This window comes from Lithobates pipiens, unplaced genomic scaffold (genome assembly GCF_037356315.1).
Source record: "Lithobates pipiens isolate NorthernLeopardFrog02 unplaced genomic scaffold, aLitPip1_a1.2 Scaffold_16, whole genome shotgun sequence".
In the NCBI taxonomy this organism is placed as follows: Eukaryota; Metazoa; Chordata; class Amphibia; order Anura; family Ranidae; genus Lithobates; species Lithobates pipiens.
The window spans coordinates 208,330,638-208,351,074 of NW_027507748.1; the positions used below are offsets into that span (position 1 = coordinate 208,330,638).

The 20,437-nt window shown below is 41.8% G+C and overlaps 1 protein-coding gene across 4 annotated transcripts in view; it reads right to left on the reverse strand.

Moving 5' to 3' along the window:
- The window catches only part of EYA3 (EYA transcriptional coactivator and phosphatase 3), a 164,620-nt gene that overhangs the window by 72,175 nt on the left and 72,008 nt on the right, over window positions 1-20,437 (reverse strand). For all 4 annotated transcript variants that reach the window (XM_077480948.1, XM_077480945.1, XM_077480946.1 and 1 more), the window contains 3 exons: window positions 14,320-14,396; window positions 12,377-12,551; window positions 8,161-8,300 (listed from right to left, as the gene is read on the reverse strand). In XM_077480948.1, the coding sequence (XP_077337074.1) occupies window positions 8,161-8,300; window positions 12,377-12,551; window positions 14,320-14,396 (392 nt within the window). The remainder of the gene's footprint in view (window positions 1-8,160; window positions 8,301-12,376; window positions 12,552-14,319; window positions 14,397-20,437) is intronic.

Sequence of the window (20,437 nt, forward strand, 5' to 3'; positions counted from 1 at the left end):
CCCATTTCCTCCTGTTGTAATCTATACAAGTCCTCATAATATTCTTTAAACTTGCCCACTATTTCTGGAGTATATGAGGATACCCTTCCATCTCCTATAGTTATTGTGGGTATAACGGATGGGGGGGGGGGGGGGGGTTTACCCCAACTAATTGTGCCAGCATACGTCCTACACTTTCCCCCTCTACAAAGGCAAATTGTTTCTGGAAGAGATGTTTATTCCCTATTTTTCTAAGAGTCATTAATCGATAATTTTGTCGTTCCTCTATCCATTTCCTAAGTCTATCTGTTGTTGGGTCATTGATATACTGTTCCTCTGCTGTAGTTACCCTCTCCCCTATTAGTCTCTCCCAGTCCTTAGTCTGTTTTTTCATTTTTGAGATTTGTTGGATCATTATGCCTCTTAGGAAAGCCTTCAGCGTGTCCCACACTATTCCTTCTGAGGCGATACCTCTATTCAAATCTTGAAACTCCCCAATTGATGCCAATATCTCGTTCGGATCCTCCATCAGTTCGATCCAAAATAGGTTTATCCTCCACTCCCCAGGATGGTTACACTCGCCCAGCTCTAGTGATATTGTCACTGGGGAATGGTCCGACAGACCCCTTGGTCTGTAGTTCACATTCTTTATGATAGACATCATTTCGTCATTTCCCAGCACTAGGTCGATCCTGGAGAGTGTCAAATGTGTCCTGGAGAAGCACGAGTATTGTCGGGCCTCCGGGTTTCGTATTCTCCAGATGTCCCACAATCCTGTCTTCCCTAAAAAATAAATAAAAATAAAAAAATTCGAGGAGCCGGCTATCCGTGACACCACCCGTTAGAGTCCCCGGGGGGAACCTATCTAGTCTCCGGTCCATTACCATATTGAAGTCCCCCGTTACCATCACCAGCGCACTCGGCTTATCTACAACAAACTCAGCAAGCTCACAAAGGATTGAAACGTTAAAGGGTGGAGGGAGGTGTACACATTGCCAATACACAGACTCTGTTCTCAATCTTACAAAATAAAAAAATGAATCTCCCATATTCATCCACCTTAGCCTGCATACAAGAGAAAGCCACCCCTGATCTAACAAATATACTCAATCCCCTAGAATAGGAGGTGTGTACTGAATGGATCTGTGTGCTGTAGTTCCTCCATCTCAATTGGGGAATAGAGATTTTAGTAAGATGTGTCTCCTGCAAACAAAGGATAGCCACCTCGAATGTCTTTGCAATCAGGAGGACTGCTGCTTTTTTCTCTGCATCTCCTATTCCCCAGACATTCCATGAGCACAAAATTAATTTTTTAACCTGGGTGCGCACAACCATCATAGTTTAATTTTTTAGATGAATCTAACCAGTGCCTTTTCAAATGTATATGGTTTTCTCGTATCATTTTTTGTGACTCCATTGTGTCTCTTCTCATACCTGTGATTTAAATCGAACAAACTTTCGTGCCAGACCCACCACTCATTCCATCCCATACATCCGTACCTCCTCTCATGCCTATAATTGTGTTCACACAGTCTTTTGTACCAAGCGACCCCCTTGTTCCATCTCATACACCCATGCACACCATTCACCTGCCCACTGGGCCTATTTTGGGGCTTCCTAATGTGACCTTTACATTCATCAATTTAAGTGTTATCAACTGTAAACTTGTGTTCTCACACTCTTCCCTCCCTATCCCACCTCCCCTCAGAAAACCATACAACCCACATTTAATAAAATAAACAAACAAGACAAGACAAACGTAACAAAACAGATAACACAAATAGAGAGAACTCTTCGCTCCACCCCTTAGAAACATGGGGTGGTATGCTCGTTGTTCCCTCCCCCTTTCCACCACCAACACCCTCCTCTCTCCCTAAATTATTCAACAGTGTAGTGGTTTGTGTCTTAAAATCATATTGCTAATAAAAGTCCAGGGAAATATAATTAGATTGGTCTACAGTCTCCACTATAGGTTAAAGTTGACAGACTCTGAAGACCCCGAACGGTTCCATTGCACTGAAATGGAGTGTGACTTGTCAGTCGACTGACAGGTCGCTCCAGTGAACCGGCACTTATTGTTAATGCAATTAAAAATGTCCCTAAAAGGACTGCTAAATAAGAGTATCTGCATTTATGAGTGTGGGATCAGTCTCAGTGATGCTAAAAATTGTAGATTCCCTACGTCCCCCTAGTTTACATGATTCTTTGGAAGAACATCACAAACAAAATATCTTCTGCTTCAAGAAGAGTTTGGGTGGGGGAAAGAGTAGGGGGGAAATAATATACACACACATATATTGCCTGCACACACTTATTATTGTACCACTCTCCAGCCCTTTGGCAAACAAACTGCATCCCGCTACAATCAAATATTTCAAAGTTTGACTCATCAGTCCAGAGCCCGTTGCCAATTTTCTGCACCCCAGTTCCTATGTTTTCATGCATAGGACAATGGAAACAAGACTCAGTAATTCAACTATACATTTCTGCAAATGGAGTTGGAGATTTGGTCCGGATCAATGTCCCCAATTCTGCCTTTTTCCACACCTGCCTAAAACGTTTGCACAGTACTGTGTGTATAGTTCTCTTTTTTGGCTTTTTTCCGTTTTCACCTGGATATCTGGCCAGTAACACAACGACTATTAGTGAGACACAACACTAGAGGAATTAGCAGAGGAGGCACAGCAGACATTAGCAAAGTCAGTCTGGGTTGGGAGGGTGTTAGATGTACTAGCAGATTTAGATACACTAACAAATTGAAGCCAAACTCTAGCTCACACTATATATTCAGTTACAGCAGTTTTTTCCTTTTGGGACAAAGCTTATTTTATTCATGTAAAACTCAATCATTTTAAATCACCCCTGCCAGTGTTAAGTGGTTTGTCTCATGCATGTAAAATAATACATTCAGCTGGAGAGCTTGAACGTCTAGAAAACAACATAATTACTGGCCGGATAACCAGATGAGAATAGAAGAAAGTAATAAAACAAACAAATACCGCCATCACATCTAAGGCCAGCCATGTACGGTTTGAATCTTGGCCGGTTAAGCAGGAACTGGCCGAGACTTGGACTGTTAAAGAGGAAGTAGACCCTAATGGGTTTACTTCCTCTTTCATTCCCTGCAAAGGTAAAGCATAATGGACTACTATGCATCGCATAGTAGTCCATTATGTGTCACTTAACTGACACAGGAGCCAGCGATGTCCCCGCTGTCCCCTGTAGTCCGGCGCATCCATCTTCTCAGTGGGTCTCGCTGCTACGCCGCTGTCATTCGGTGATGCCGCGGTGACGTCACTCCCGCGTATGCACACGGGAGCCGCCACTCGGCAGCGCGCTCAGTGCACCACTGTCTACGGCGCATGCGCCGTAGACAGCGGTGCCCGTCTTTCGGCAAATATCTCCTAAACCGTGTAGGTTTAGAAGACATTTCTTGGACCTACAGGTAAGCCTTAATCTAGGCTTACCTGTAGGTCAAAGTGATCTGTAAGGGTTTACAACCACTTTAATGGGCTGAATGTACCAAGTTGATCGCTAGCGATAATCATTGTCTTTTCCCAGCAAGGACCACTTCCCCCACCCTCCCCCTGCCGAGAGAAGACAATGGCAAAGCAGGAGGCATTCCCCCATCAACACTGTCTCTGTTGCTAGGTCAGGGGTGCCCAACCAATGGCCCGGGGCCACATGTGGCCGGCGGAGCCCTCTGATGTGGCCCGCGACCTCCTGCTCTGGGATAGAATAGAAAGAAGACTACTATTAAAGCTCAGTTTATTACTAAAATCACAGTGTATATGGGCATATCTTTTTCTGCAGTGGTCACTGGGCTGCTTTCAAACTGATCCGCAGGTGCAGAGCAGTTTACCTGCAGGTTACCTGCACTGAGCCATAGACTTCTATTATTACCTGCAAGTTTGGTGAGCTTTCTGAAAGTGCACCAAACCTGCAGAATATAAAAGTCTATTGCAAACTGCAGGAAAGCCAAAGGAACACTGCGTTGCACACGTCGTGTGGGTAAACCGCAGTGCATCAGTGGGAAAGCAGCCTTGGACCCCTTTCACAAGGTCAGTCCAACAGTCCGACCAATTGGACCCTCCATTCACCTCTAAGTAGTGGCAGACATAAACCGACTTGTGTTCTACCTCCAATATGATCTGCTAAAGTATCATGGGCAGCGTCCGTGTCCGCTCTGCAAATGCAGAGTGGACACGGAGATGCCATCCACCCGCTCCACTCACTGTGGACGGCAACCAGTTACCAAGTCAGTTAAGTGGCCCTCGCTCTTCAAAAGGTTGGGCACCCCTGTGCTCGGGGAATCAAGCAAATTTCTTCCCTGCAACCTGTGGTTGCAGGAAAGAAATTTGCTCAGTGTATGGCCAGCCTAAGAATGGGTAAGCTGCAATATCATAAAGGTTTGCTTTTGGGTTTAATACTGCTTTAAGAGAAGATAAGCTACACAAATAAAGCTGCAATATAACCGTTTCCAACAAATGTTTATTTTCTGCTTCTTGACCAACAACTTCCTGAAGCCAGCTTCCACATAAAAATATTACACATGTTATTTATTGCATGCTTTTTATCAGATCTTTTTACAGAGCCACTTTCCCCATACTATAACACTACTCTGTAAACAAAATGTAAAATGACTTTTTCAGTTAATGTTTTTGAATTTGGTCAACATAAAATACCTTACACAAGAATGAAATTACATTATTTAAAAAGAAAATTGAATTTACTATTGAACCAATTCCAATTATTTATTCATGTGAGCATTGTTAAGAATATGGGGTACATGTTCAGGTATGACACATAATGTGAGTGCTTTCTGCACATCAGCCTATTCATTTCAATGGGCTACTGTATGCACGAGAAATGCACAAAAAGAAGACCTTTTGAGAAACCATGCCACACCATGCATTTCAGCATGCGTGAAAATGTGCGTGTTCACAGATGCGTGAGGATGCCATTAAGAATTAATCGAACTGCCATGCGTGTGCAAAGGGGCAGCCCGTGTGTCTGCATTGTGGGAAATGCAAAACAAGCAAATGTAAACACCTTTTTTTCCCTAGTTTGACCTGCCTAGAAAAAGCTCTATTCCTCCCATGTCCCCAATTTCTACAGGGCCATGAAAATTATATATATCACACACACACGCACTAATAAATAATCATCATCACCATCCATAGTGGGCAGGCTTCTTCTACCTTATTCTTTTAAATCCCACTAATGACGTTTCGCCATTTTAATGCATAATAGGAAACTTGGAGCTATGCTATTGAACAATGTAAACGGTTCTAGCGCTCATACCATGCATACATGAGACTGCTAGATCATGCATGCACAGCGCAGAAACTGGTTTGATTTGCCATTATCCAATAGCAAACTGTTCTAGAACTTGTACATGCATGGTTATTCTAGCAGTCTCACGCATGTGCAGTAGGAGACCCAGAGCAGTTTGCTATTTACCCATGTGTTTCTGTACTGCACACATTTAGGCTGCATTCACACCTGAGAGTTTCAGAGTTGCGTGTTTTTTACGAAAATTTTGTTCAGGTCACCAATGTAAAAAAGGCAGAAAAATATCTGTAATTTTCCCCAAAGCTCATCTTCTTTTTTTGAGCTTAGGGTGTTTTTTAGGCGTTTTGCTTCAGGTGACAAAAAGCTCAGATGTGAACAGGTACCTTTCAAATGAATGGGATTTTGCTTGCTGAGCATTTTTCAGGCATTTTTTTCGGGCTTTTTATGAGCTGAGGTGTGAATGCAGCCTTCGATCTCCCTGGAAGGCACTTATGATGTAGCCCCTGAAAGGACCCCGTGTGGCTGGGGCTATATTACCAGTGCCTTATGGAAACCATAGACTGCAGGGAAAAAAGTGATTTAGAAAAATGACTTAGGCTGGATTCACACCTATGCATTTTTAGTGCTTTTTGCATTTTGCAGATTTGTACTACAGAACACGTTCCACAGCAAACCATGTTAGATCGACTGTAGTGCAAATCTGCAAAAAGCACTAAAAATGCATAGGTGTGAATCCAGTCTTAATGTGTATGCATGTAAAGCTGCAAGCATTATATACTTTTGTGTCTTTGCAGGGCAGATCATTAGGTTTACATTAATGCCAGCCAATGAAGTTGCTTCTACTTATGACTGTACATGCATTAATTGTCTCATTTCTGTTTTTTCCACTTTGAAATGATTTGCTCTCACTTATTGTTGTGTTTAAGACAGGAAAACGTGGTAAGACTCCCCAATGTAACACAGACAACAGATAAAAAAAAAAAAAAAAACTCAACATGGAATTATTCCTTACTCTATCCAAAAAGATATCTTCTGAAATACATTAGATACAAACACTGGCATACCAATTATTTCAACATTATGTCTGATAACATTATGTCGGCAAAGGAGTAACCACAGGACTCCTACTACTGGTTCCGTGAACATCCTGGCTTTACAGGAAAGAATTTAAAGTAGATCTTAATACCGTGCGTTAGCTTGGAGGAGGGAGGGGGGGGAAGAGGGGAGAAGGGAGAAGCAAGGGTGTGACTGCCATCCTTAGGGTTGTGTGTTTCTATTGATGCACACATTGTAGGGAGACAACTGCAGTCTATGCAAACCAAGGTGACGCCAAAGGATGTTGCAAGAGAAAGAAGTCACTTTAACCACTACAATACAGGGCACTTTCGCCCCCTTCCTTCCCAGCCCAATTTTCAGCTTTCATCGCTCTCGCACTTTCAATGACAATTGCGTGGTCATGCTACACTGTACCCAAATGAAATTTTTATCATTTTGTTCGCACAAATAGAGCTTTATTTTGGTGGTATTTATTCACAACTCGGTTTTAATTTTTTTGCGATATAAGCGCAAAAAAAGTGGAAATTTGGAAAAAAAAACAATATTTTCTTTTTTTATATTTTAAAAGAAATCCAATAAAATCAAATGTCATAAATTTAAGCCACAATGTATTCTGCTACATGTTTTTGGTAAAAAAAAATTGCATTAAGTGTATAACATTAACAATACATCACATGACGGCCGTGATTGGACACGGACGTCATGTGATCAGGAGGGCCAATCACAGAGCCCTCCTGCCGATCCGAGATGTGCCGTGTCCGGGGAGACACGAGCACATCGGGATCGCGCCGCTGCGCGGGTGCGCACGCGCAATCCCCCTCCTTCTGAAGGACGTTCCTGAACATCCCATCAGAAGTAGAGAGCTCCCACCCTGCCGTATATGTACATTGGCCGGGTGGGAAGTGGTTAAAGTGGCAAAAAACCTAACTGTAAATCTACTTCTCACACTTGAAGCCTAATCTATCTAGCCCTGTAAAGAAAATATTGCTATACTTGCGTGTTCTGTAGCTACTCGAGTATGGTCCCATGCTAAGCTGTCAGCAGCAGCTTCAGTGTGTAGGAGGGGCAGCTGACAATAGAAGCCCCATAGCAACTCTATAGGCGACATCCCTTCTCAGGCATTCGCCAGCTGTTGGCGGGTTTTTCCTGCATACAGGGGATGCTGATGGAGACCGGACCAATATGTATAGCGATTTTTTGCTTTACCAGACTAGATCATTTAGGCTTAGAATGTGGCTGAGAGTAGGTCTAGAGTTAGTTCGATTTTGCCTTTACTTCCACTTTAAAAAGGGAAACCTGAAGCAGCAGACATGGCATCAGCTTAAACTGGTACAGAGACAAGGATTTACAGGGGCAGGGATTAAAAGATAAAGAGGCTGCATACTCAGTAAATTATTCAGCCAGCTACTGAAAGTTATAAAACAAAGCTTATCACATTAAAATATTGCATTAAATGACAGCTGACATTTTTTAAAATATAAATGAAGTAATATTGCAATGCTACAACCCTCTCTCTACAAACTGCAACAGTTTCTTAAAATCTTCACGTACATAAATATCTTGCCACAATAGATGTAGCATGGCTGGAGAGAACAAAGTACAACCCATAAGCTGGTATATGAAATATAGGATCGAACATAAAACATTGAATATGCAACAGATCAGGTTTATCCACTGACATGAAGACTAAAGTCTAAGCAAAAGTAATGTTAGCGATGAGATGTTGTTTTTATGTCAAAAGGTATCATTAGCCTAGAGACTTACTACATTCACTTTTATAACATGCATCTCCTCTCATCTCCTCAGACTGGTATAGTCATATCAGCTTACCTCAAGATCACCATGCTGTGGTGACAAGGAGTCCACTTTCTTACCCTTCCCCCTGTTCTTTACAGGCGTATTCCTTTTACTTTGTTCTTCTGTCTCTTTGCTGCTCATTGCTCTCATAGGTTGGCCTGCAGCAGGATCACCTAAAAGAGTATACATGATGTAAGTAGAGCCACTTTAGCTACCTAAGCATGCGACTGTGGTTTTTGCAAGCACTGAGCTCCAATGCTTGATTTGGCCTAAAACCTGCTCCATAAGGTTAAACCACTTTCATACCGCAGGCCATCATATGACATCCTCCAGTGGTGATATCTGAAGCTGCAGGCATCATCCAGATATAATTTTTTTCAGCCAGCAATTCCCTACACCATAAGTAGCGGCTGTTCAGGTTCTTGATCGTTCTTACCGGCGGCGGGAGGGGACGACCCCCCCCCCTCCACCTTCCTGCCGCCCTCTGGTGCTTCTCTGAGTGCGCTTAGCGAGCAATCGGTGACCTGGATAAGGTCTCCACCAATCTCTATGACTCTCGGAGGCTGGGGTGCGATGTTATGATGTCACATCCAGGCCAGCAGAAGTAAACAAAGCCAGGGACATGGCAGAAAAGCCTGGGATCCTTTTTTTTTTGATCTCAGTCTTTCCAACCTGCAGGAGAGATGTAGGGTCTTAAGGCATATTAATACATGATGCGGATTTTGAACGAAAATATAAATCTAAAGTAAAATAGTTTGTTTTTCGTAATGTTAGTGTGGTATGTGCGACGCACAATTGTCGTACGACAGCCGAAATTGACTGATCCAATATGTTGGGTTTTTCTACGAAAACCATCCAAATTTCATATCATTATTGGGAGAGCTGGACGATTTTACCTAAGAAACAGAACTGTGCCTGATCCCCGGAAAGTTCGAACCGGAAGGAAAACATACCGAAAAAACATGAACGAATGTTCGACTACAACTATACAATGATATTAATACAGGAAAAACTATAGGCCACAGCAAAGTCTAATGAGGTCCCAATAAGTCTGCAAGAAAAGTGAAATAAACACAAATGCTTGTGCATGTATAATAGCCCTTTCACACCTTCTATGGACATGGCAAAAAAAAAAAATATTAGGAAAGCAGGCAACAAAGACCTACTGCAGCAGTTTTACATCACATTACATCACATCACTTCCTCTTTTGGCATTGAAGAAGTGTTTGGAAGTACAATTTTCGTACCCAATTGATGGTACACTCGCATGCTCTATGTAAGCGCCGCTTTCGTTTATCGCTCGATGGATCGTTCGAAATCCGCTTTGTTTATGGCCTGCATTATAGGTCCCACATCCCTACATAAAGAGGACATGTTGCGCACAATTCCCATTACAAGGGCTCTTCACATCCCTTATAATAGGAATAAAAGTAATCAAAACATTTTTTTTAAAAGGGAAAGTGTAAAAATAAAAAAAGTTAAAAACAGACAACCCCCCTCCTGCGAACTCTCACGCAGAAGAGAATGCATATTCGATCACGCCCGCATATGTAAACAACGTTCAAACCACACGTGAGGTAGCACCACGAGCATTCGAGCGAGAGCAATAATTCTAGCCAAAGACCTCCTCCTACGATAAACATGTAACCTGTAAAAACATTTAAGTGTCCCCATACCACGAGTGTGCGCAATTTTAAAGTGTGACATGTGAGGTATTGATTTACTCGGTGTAACATCATCTGTCACATTATAAAAAAAAAATTGGGCTAACTAGGTTTTTTGTTTTTTTTGATTCATGAAAGTGCCCCCCCCCCCCCAAAAAAAATAAATAAAAATAAAAAATTACTGTGCGAATACTGTGTGACAAAAAAAGTTGCAATGACCGCCACTTTATTCCCTAGGATGTCTGCTAAAAATATTTATATATATATATATATAAATCGTTGGGGGTTCCAAGTCATTTTCTAGCAAAAAAATGACGCTTGAGTGCTGAAATTCACGCGGTATGGAAGTGGCTAAAATATAACGCATATACTGATATACTACAACAAAAATAATATTTCTCTAACATTTCAGCAATTGTAAACCCCTACATCTGCATCATCCACCACCACCAGGTAGATGTGCATGTGTTTTTGCGGGAGGTTAAAGGCCTTCTAAACCCAAACACAAAAATGTCATATTGCAGCTAACAAGTGCTTAGGTATGGTAGCTGTATTTTGTAGTTTTTCGGATTAAGAACATTTTTAGCAGTACAGAAAATATCTGTTGACCTTGCATAAATTGCAACATCTTTGTCACTTCCAGTGAGCTGAACTGAAAGCACAAACAACGTTAACATTCTGTATATAACTAAGCTTTTATCCACATGCAATGGAAAGAGGTAGGTAGTAACAACCATAGCTCTCTTCACAAATATTGTGGAGTAGGTAAATGTAGCCACCCTAGGGCAGAAAGTGTGTTATTCACAGGATTATTGGAATAAAATAAAGGGAAAAGCCAAAAAACAAAACAAAACAAAAAACACACACACACACACACACACCAAAAAAAAACAAATGCAGCCACCACATCTAAGTACTGGTAAGCAGTGTTAATTTTGAAGTCAGATTTCGATTTAATCATAGTCTTGACTAAAATACCATTTTCGTTTTAGTCACATTTTGGTATTAAGATTTAAACATGCACTACAGACACAGATTTAGACACGATATCTAATGTTTCTATAAATAAAACCAAGTTTCACAAACAGAAAATGTGTAATTACACTATAGATGCAGTTCGCTTGAGAGGATAAAATACTGACAAAAGTTCCAGGCACACTAAATTTTTATTTTACATATGATTGGAACTGTGAAGACCCTGCACCAATGTAGTCTAGTAATAAGCCTTTAGAGGAGAAAGTATCATAATAACTTTTAGCCTGCAAAAGGATAGACTGGTGTGTGTGTGTGTGTGTGTGTGTGTGTGTGTGTGTGTGTGTGGGCTAGCAACAAAGAAATCCGAAATGATTTTGGCAAAGAACAGGTAAAATAAAGAGAGAAGTATCACCTAACATTTTTAGTGCCTGGTGGGTTTTCGAATATCAATAGCATTTTAACCACTTGCCGACCGCCGCACGACGATATACGTCGACAGAATGGCACGGGCAGGCATATGGGCGTATATATACGTCCCTGCCTTCCCGCGGGTGGGGGGCCCGATCGGGCCCCCCCCGGTGCCTGCGGCGGTCGGTATTCGTTCGGGAGCGATCCGGGATGAGGGGGCGGCCATTCATTCATGGCCACCCCCTCGCGATCGCTCCCGACGAATAGAAATGCTCCGTGACATCACTTCCTCTCCTGTAATGTAAACACAGGAGAGGAAGTGATGTAATCTCTCCTCCGTGTCGGTATTTTTCGTTCCGGCACCGAGGAGAGAGGATCGGTGAGTTGCACCAACACGACACTACACAGTAGAACATGCCAGGCACACTCACACCCCCCCTTTACCCCCCGATCACCCCCCCCCCCCCCCCCCCCCCAATTGCATTTTTTTTTTTTTTTTTTGCATTGGTATCATTTGTGACTGTAATAACTGTTAGGGCAGTTAGGGTTAGCCCCCTTTAGTTCTAATGTGCCCCCCTAACCTCCCCAATAAAGGTTTAACCCCGTGATCACCCCTCCGTCGCCAGTGTCACTAAGGCTGGGTTCACATTGCAGCGGTTTATGAGAACGGATGTGATTCGCACCGCACTGCAGTGCAAATCCCATCCGATCTCTGTGCGATTCGAGTTCAGCCATACAGATAGAAACTTCACAAAGACATGTGGCTGAATACATTTTGGCCTAAATGTATGACTAAAATTGAGTTTATTGGATTTTTCTAATAACAAAAAGTAGAAAATATCATTTTTTTTCAAAATTTGCGGTCTTTTTCCATTTATATCGCAAAAAATAAAAATCGCAGAGGCAATCAAATACCATCAAAAGAAAGCTCTATTTGTGGGAAGAAAAGGACGCAAATTTTGTTTTGGTACAACATTGCATGACCGCGCAATTACCAGTTAAAGCAGCGCAGTGCCAAATTGTAAAAAGACCTCTGGTCATTTACCAGCAAAATGGTCCGGTCTGAAAGTGGTTAAGAGTATTAAATTATTTTTGAGCTGAATATATTGGGTCTGAAGAAACCTTTGTTCATATTGCTATCCTGTCATATACTCTAATTTCAACAAATTCTGCATACAATTGAAAACAAACGATGTACACACCAGAAATTGGCGTTTGTATCTGCAAAGGGGAAGTACTGTCGGTTTTGGACTCTTGAAAATCTGGTGTCACAGAGTTGCTTTCTGTAGGCCCAGTGGGCGATACTGTTGTGAAGTTTTGGTTTGGATAACAGTGCTGGTACTGATTTTGTCCAAGGATGGTATATGTGGGATATTCCTATAAAAGTAAAAAAAAAAAAATATGTCAGACATATACAATATTTTCAGTGGATATACATTTTTCTTTACTGTAAAGGTTACTAGAAATATTTTTTTTCCAATCTGTTTCCTGTTCCATTAAGGCATTTTTATATGCAGATTTTTTTTCCCCCTCCAAAGGCTATTTCTTGTATGTTAACCTTAATTTCAGTAGCTGGGGACTACTTTTTTCTTTGTTCATCACAAAGCACATAGTATTTATTTGTATTTATATAGTAACAGCAAAAAATACAGTAAATATCTTGTTATCCTGCTAGTCTCCTTTATAAAGACCCCCTTCCTGTTTATTTCTGACCACTGTAAGCACATCTGTGCTAGTGCGTTCAGTTGGCTTTCTTTCTTCCAAAACAGGAGCTATAGGATGCAATGCTGATGAATAGTCAAAATATGACTGTAGTCCTCCCATAGGCAGTCTGCTGCCATCCAGCCCTTTACAAGATGCACAGTGGCACTTGTCGGAAAAGAGCAGCTGCACATTTGCATACTGGAGTGGATTAAGCGGCCATAATATCCCATGCATATATTTATATGAAGAATGTGTGATGTCAGGAGAAGCTGCCGATCATCACAAGCCACCTCCGACCCACACTTGTAGCCACTGGATTAAGAGCTGAGGAGCGGTCATGTGATGACATGTAAAATATGCCAAAAAAATGTATTTATGAAGTTTTCCTCTCATTTTTTGAGCATCTGGTAGGAAACTTTGGACAAGAGAGCTGGAAGTATTTGACCAGCTGAAAGAAAACCCAATGTAAACAAACATGGAGTTGCAGTTTAAAGCCTATAGGGTACCTGTACAGTAAAAACTAAACAAAATATTTCTGCATCATATATATGCTAAAGAAAAATTAACCTGCAGAACTGAAGCCAAATTGATGAATTAGGAGAAGCTTTTGCTGCTAGTAACCGACGATGAGGTATGGGGTGAACTGTGTCTGCTGTGCAAATGCTGGGCGCCATTATGAGCCCATAGAACAGAAGGGCCCAAAGTAAATGAAAGGGGTATGTTTCTGGTTTGTCATTATGATACAGATTCTGTGTGGACACATTCAGGTTGCTTCAATACTATAGTGATTAGTGAATCTCTGCTGACCTGTTTCTAGTTGTGGCAGTACAGTGCTGATTGAGTCTGTGCAAATGTGTGTTTCCAGAACAATACTGGGTGTCTTTGCAGAGTTTTTGTGTTCTATCGGTACAGTACTTATGTCGTTTCCAAGGACATGCTTGTTTTGATACAAGTTCTAAGAGTATGATCATGATCTTGCTATTGGTTTAAAGTGGTTGTAAAGACTCAAGGTTTTTTTACCTTCATGCACTCTATGTACATACACTGCCATGATGGCAGCACAAAGTTACACTGTATGCATTATAGTGGTAGTAAATCACAGTTGAAGAAACCGCTGAGAGGGCTTCCATCTTCCCCCCGGTCTGTCTGCCGGACCTTCAGAGCGCATGCTCCGGTGACGTCACTCTGAATATCTCCTAAACAGTGTAAGTTTAGGAGATATTCACAGGACCTACAGGTAAGCCTGGTTATATGCTTACCTGTAGGTATAAGCGGTATAACAGATTTTACTACCACTTTAAAAAAAGGCATGTGCTATACACTGACATATTTGGCTTTAAGTAGATAAATCTACTACCTTCCACATTTTAGCATACACAGAGAAAAACGGAATGTACACGCGCCAGAATTATAAACCTTCAGGTTACGTTACGGATGTTACCTGGTTTGAGATGCTGGTAACTGTCGGGGTTGTGATGTTTGTTGGGGATGTGCTTGAAATTGCATTTGTAGTAGAAGCTGTATGAAAACAGTATTGTTGAATAAATAAGAAATTGTAACACAAAAAAAAAAAACACAACTACTACTAGCAACTATATCCTACATCAACATGAACGCAGATTATCCTAAAGGGATTTTAGTATTCAGTAGGGATGCACCGATACTGGCTTTTTATCAGCGAGTAGGTGTATCGATACTTTCGGTCAAGTACTGATACATACAAAATAAAAATTGACACAGAAATGCATGAGATTTGAACAGGAATGTGGTGTGATTTCTGTCCTAATCGCATGCAGTTTCCCAACTGCTTCTGTGTAAACCCAAGCTTGTCAGTGATTTTGGCCTGGGTTCACACAGGAGCAGTGCGGGAAACCACATGTGATTCAGGCAGGAATCCCGCCAAATTCCTGTTCAAATTGCAGTATTTGTTATCCTGATCTGTACTTTTGATGGGCTTTGCATAGCTAACACTACTACTGTCATTGCCATGTTGGATGGCGTTTAGGTTTAAAAATTAAAACTATAAAACGCCTTTAAAAATAAAAATTGCACGCGATTCTTTGCACTGTGATTTGCACCCATTAACTTTGGATGCAAATCGCACCGCAAAGTATCGGTTTCAGTATCGGGACCATTTTCGCGAGTACAAGTACTTGTGAAGATATGAATACCGGTATTGGTGCATTCCTAGTATTCACCATAATACTAGGGTATGAAAAGGCACAGACCAGGGTGTACTGATCCCATGGAGCCAACAGGGCAGCCACTGCTTCTGCTAGAGAATCCCTGTACCTGCGGACAAACCTGTTCAGTTTCTTGTTAAACTTGTAGTCCAAGAGGTTCATATCCTGTGTACTCCACCTACAACACATGTCCTAGAACCACTCTGGGTGTAGGGACCACTTCCCTAGATCCAGGTGCTGCCGGTTTAGGAAATCTGCCTGCCAACCGTTTACAGTCTGAATATACACACAGTGGACCCTCCCTAGATGATAGATATAAGCCTCTGTTGTAGCAATGTACAACTGAAAATGGATTGGATGCCCCTCCAGTAGGATGGTCAATGCTGCAGAGAAAGCAAAATTGCATGATATGCCAGGATGTTGAATGGGAGATGAGAGTAACAAATACCAAGCCCCTTACACCTACAGGGTGTCCAGGGCCCCACCCCCAGCTTGACAGGATGGCATCCAGTGTGAGGATCCCTTGAAAGATGGGAAGGAAGGACTTCCCTGACTCCAGAGCCAAATATCTAAGCCACCAAGCTCCCATGGTGGGTATTCCAGCAGGTTACCAGAAAAAGATGTGCATATATGGAAGGAGCGCCAGACCAACAAATAAGATTCCAAATTCATTTGCTTTTATCATCATAAATTAATTTGGACTAATTTTTTGGTCTTTCGCTCCTTCCATAAACGCATGTCATTTCTACAGGGACAAAGGAAATAGTCTGTCGAGAGACTGTATTGACTTGTTCCATGATGACAGAGTGGAGTGAAAATGGCAAATGGAACTGCCAACAGGCCTAGGTCTCATTCTGACATCTCTCCTGTGGAAGGAACGCTGACCTGAGCGGTGTCCAGGGCCAGTCCCTAGATACTCCAATGAGTTGGTTTAAGCAATGATTTCTGAAGGTTTAAGATCCATCTGAAAGCTGTAAAACATCTACACGGATACAGACACATTATCAAATGGTGCTTGCACCAACTGTTTCCTCGAGTTAATCTAAGAATCACACAATGGGCAAGTGCACAGCAGGGCTAATGCTAGAGCCAGCAACCTTGGTGCAGATGAGAAACTGGTAGGACAGAGACCCCATAGCAAGTGTAGCAAACAGTGATGCGCTAGAAGGGGACATGAAGGTAAGCAACCCTGATGTCCACAGAAGCCAAAAACTCTCCCCGGCGAAGGAGGCCAATAATAGATTTGGTGCATTTCTGGACTCAAATTAAGAAATGTAGAGATCCAAGATTAGGAGATCCCCAATCCTCTTGTCTGAGGATTGGGGAGATTTAGAGTGCGAGACATTGTGGTTGGACTGGGAGCCAAATCAAACAAAAGAAAGTAAAAGGATTTTTTAAACAAGGGAAGAAGACTTTGCAGTCTGTTCCTTAGGCATCTTCCACAAAGAAAGGGGGGTGCACTTCTCAGTAACATTCTTTATAGTATTCTCAAAACCGGACGGAAGAGACAATGACCCTTGAAGGCCATGCAGATAAAAATAAGAAAAAATGGGGAACTGCGCTTAACCTCAAAATCCCAGAATGAACAGGATGTGTGTATGTGTGAAAACAAAATGCAAACCCTAAATATAATACCTGTGAAATCACCTTCAAGTATGGCACATATATATGTATGTGCATCCGTGTACAACACTACTCCCCTCAAGTGAAATGCAGTAACATAGTATTAATGTGACAAAAAAGAAAAAAACACTATATAGTGAAAAAACTATAAAAAAGGCCAATAAACAAAAAACATTAAAGAAAAATTAAAAATTAAAAAATAATCCAAAAACGAAATATATACCTAATATTGTGAATACATAATAAGGCAATGCTTAAAACACCAATGATTTAAACAATATTGACACTAAATAGCATCCATGTGATCATATATCCTGTTAATAAAGTGAAATGTCCAAATGATTAATCCAACACCAGTGAGAGATCTTCATAAAGATAACTTGATTAAGACACACTAACACACTATCCTTTTCTCTCCAGAAACAATATGCGCTTTCCTGTCACCAGATATATAGATTGGCTCCTTACCAACTTGAGGCGACCCCCCATTAAAAAGGGTCACAACAGGCGAAATAAGTTTAGATGGACATCCAGATTACTGCACCCTTCAATCGGTCCCAAATCCTCCACAAGAGAGAGTTATGGCGGTCACTATCGTCACTCCATGTTATACTCCCCACTCAGCGTAGTATCATATAGAGGAAACACAGGCTCGATGAGAGGCGTGCGCCGGCCAGACACACGCCAAAAAGCCAACCCGTCCTTCCTGGTGTATGTCAAGCGAACACGACTGGGGTGACGTTCATACGTCGCTCCGCCCTACGCGTTTCGTAATAACTTACGCCGTCCAGGGGCACGGGCGGCGTACGACGTCACCCCATTTATACCCATTCCCATACCCAAGCCTCGCTCTGGGTCCGCGGCCATCTTGGACGCCCATTGATCAACAAAGCATCACATGATCAAGTGTTAAGCCTTACTCTCAATCCGCGGCCATCTTACGTGTGCGTCTACACACATTATATGGTCGCGGGCCAAGCCTCACTCTCGGTCCGCGGCCATAATGAAAAATTATTGACTCTCCAATTTACCTGACTGATGTATGCCCTACAGGGGAACAGCGAGGAGTGAGAGAACCAAGCCTCGGTCCCAGTGAGCAAATATCATAGAAAAGAATCAGAAAATAAAATAAAAAATGGAAAATGAAAAAAACGAGAGACCATAAACTTGCCCCCAATGGTTCACCATTATCTGAAATTCACTCGGTTTAATGAAATGAAACCAAAAGAATGCAAAACAATAACTGGGAACTGGGTTAGTCCCAAGAAAATTGTGGGGCTCGCTTCTTGTATTCAAAGCAAACCGGAAGTAGGTCCAAAACGTGTAGCGGAGACACGAAAGTACAGTCAACGAGATAGAATATAAAAAAAAATTTATACATTTTTTTTTTTTTTTTTTTATTATAAAAAATATTTTTCTTTTCATAAAAAATGAACACAAATTATAATTCATGGCTGAAACTATCTGGTCAATACAGGGAGAGGAAACACAGGCAAGAAAAGATGTATTCTAAATCTCACCTTGCCCTCATCTCACAGGTGATACAGCCAAAACAAAATTATCATCTAATGTTTGTGGGGACATGCTTGGTGTGTATCACCTCATCTAGATCGCCGACCGACCCAGAGCGAAGGCCCACATCAAAAGTAGAAAAAAAGAATGTATACAGTAAAAATACAATTAGATTACTTGCGTACTATCTAGGTTGAAGTACGACACAAAAAAAAAAAAAAAAAAGGTCAAGAGTTATTAATGAAGGCATTTACATCAGTGTCCACATCCAGGCCAAACGGGACATATGTCTTTAATTTGTGGATCCAGGCCATTTTGAGCTTAGATATCTCCCTGACCAAGGATCCACCCCTCCAATGGGGCCTATATTTATCAATACCAACCAACAAGGTACCCAATGGATCTCTCTTGTGCATTTGATCGTAATGCCTAGACACGGGATGCTTGTCGAACCCACGCCTGATATTCCCTATATGCTCATTCAACCTGACACGGAGTGCCCTTTTGGTCCGCCCTATGTATTGGAGGCCACAGGGGCACTGTAAAAAGATAAACCACAGCTTCCGAAGAGCTGGTAATAAAACGGTTCTATTTCATATGTTCGGGTGGTGCTCGAGGACACCATGTTAGAAATTTTTGAACCCCGGTAGGAGTTCAAAGTGCAAACTTGACAGTTTTTACACTTGTAATAACCCGTCAAGTTCTGAAAAAAGCATGTGCCATACTTGGAGGTGATTTCACAGGTATTATATTTAGGGTTTGCATTTTGTTTTCACACATACACACATCCTGTTCATTCTGGGATTTTGAGGTTAAGCGCAGTCCCCCATTTTTTCTTATGTTCATTTGTGTATTTTTGGTATACAGTAGAATTGCAGCTTCCGACCACTTTTTATCTTGAACATCTTGTAGCGCAGTTTTTCCCTCTTTTTTTTCATGCAGATAAAAAGCCTATTGCACAAAGGTCCCACAGTCCAGCACCTTAGTCAAAGTGCCCCATGCCTACATAATGCACCAGCAGAAGATACGTGCAGGAAATTAGATGGGAGGCTTTTTGCAATCTCACGACTTTGGTTCTGTGTTTCTAAACCTAAGAGCAACAGCAGAAAAAAAAACAAGTGGCCAATTTTGTCTCCCAACTCCCCCCCCCCCCCCATTTTTTTTTAACTATGTATACAGACATAGTAACGAGCAAAATAGCTTATCAAGACAGTCCCCATAAAGAAGTTGCTGGAAAAGTGGGTGTAATAGAAAAATCTTTGCGGCCTTAAAAACGACCGAAGGCTAGAGACAGCACCAGTAGAAGCAACAGTAATCCTCACATTTCAGAGTGGTGTATACTGCATTAATAAAAGCTTCTTTATTGTTTATCTTTTTATCTATTTTCTCACATACAGCATTTCCCAAAAGCGAGTACACCCCTCCCATTTTTGTAAATATTTTATTATATCTTTTCATGTGACAACACTGAAAGCGGTTGTATACCCACAAATGGAAAAAACTAAAACTAAGGCATAGGCATAATGAGCTAGTATGCACAGCATACTAGCTCATTATGAAATACTTACCTTAGAATGAGATCTCTGAATCCCATTCCGGTCAATGCCGAGGGAGTTGACATTTTCCCTTCTGCATTTCTTCTGGGTTTGCAGCTCTGGGGCTGTGAGTGGCTGGAGCCGCGATGACGTCACTACCACGCATGACTCCTCAGTTCCGACAAGAACTCCACTGCGCATGCGCCGCTGACGTCAGCGGCTGCGTGCAGAGTGAATATCTCTTAAACCGTGTAGGTTGGGGAGAGATTCATTTCACCTACAGGTAAGCCTTATTATAGGCTTACCTGTTGGTAAAAATGTAAAAAAGGGGTTTGCAACCACTTTGCTACAATGTAAAGTAGTGCGTGTACAGCTTGTATAACATTGTAAATTTGCAGTTCCCTCAAAATAACTCAACACACAACCATTAATGTCTAAACTGCTGGCAAAAAATTGAGTACACCCCTAAGTGAAACTGTCCAAATTGGGATTAAAGTGTCAATATTTTGCGTGGCCACCATTATTATCCAGCACTTCCTTACCCCTCTTGGGCATGGAGTTCACCAGAGCTTCACAGGCTGCCACTAGAGTCCTCTTCCACTCCTCCATGACGACATCAGCTTCTTTAGCAAGGTAGTGGTCATCTTGGAGGTGTGTTTGGGGTCGTTATGCTGGAATACTGCCCTGCAGCCCAGTCTCCTGAAGG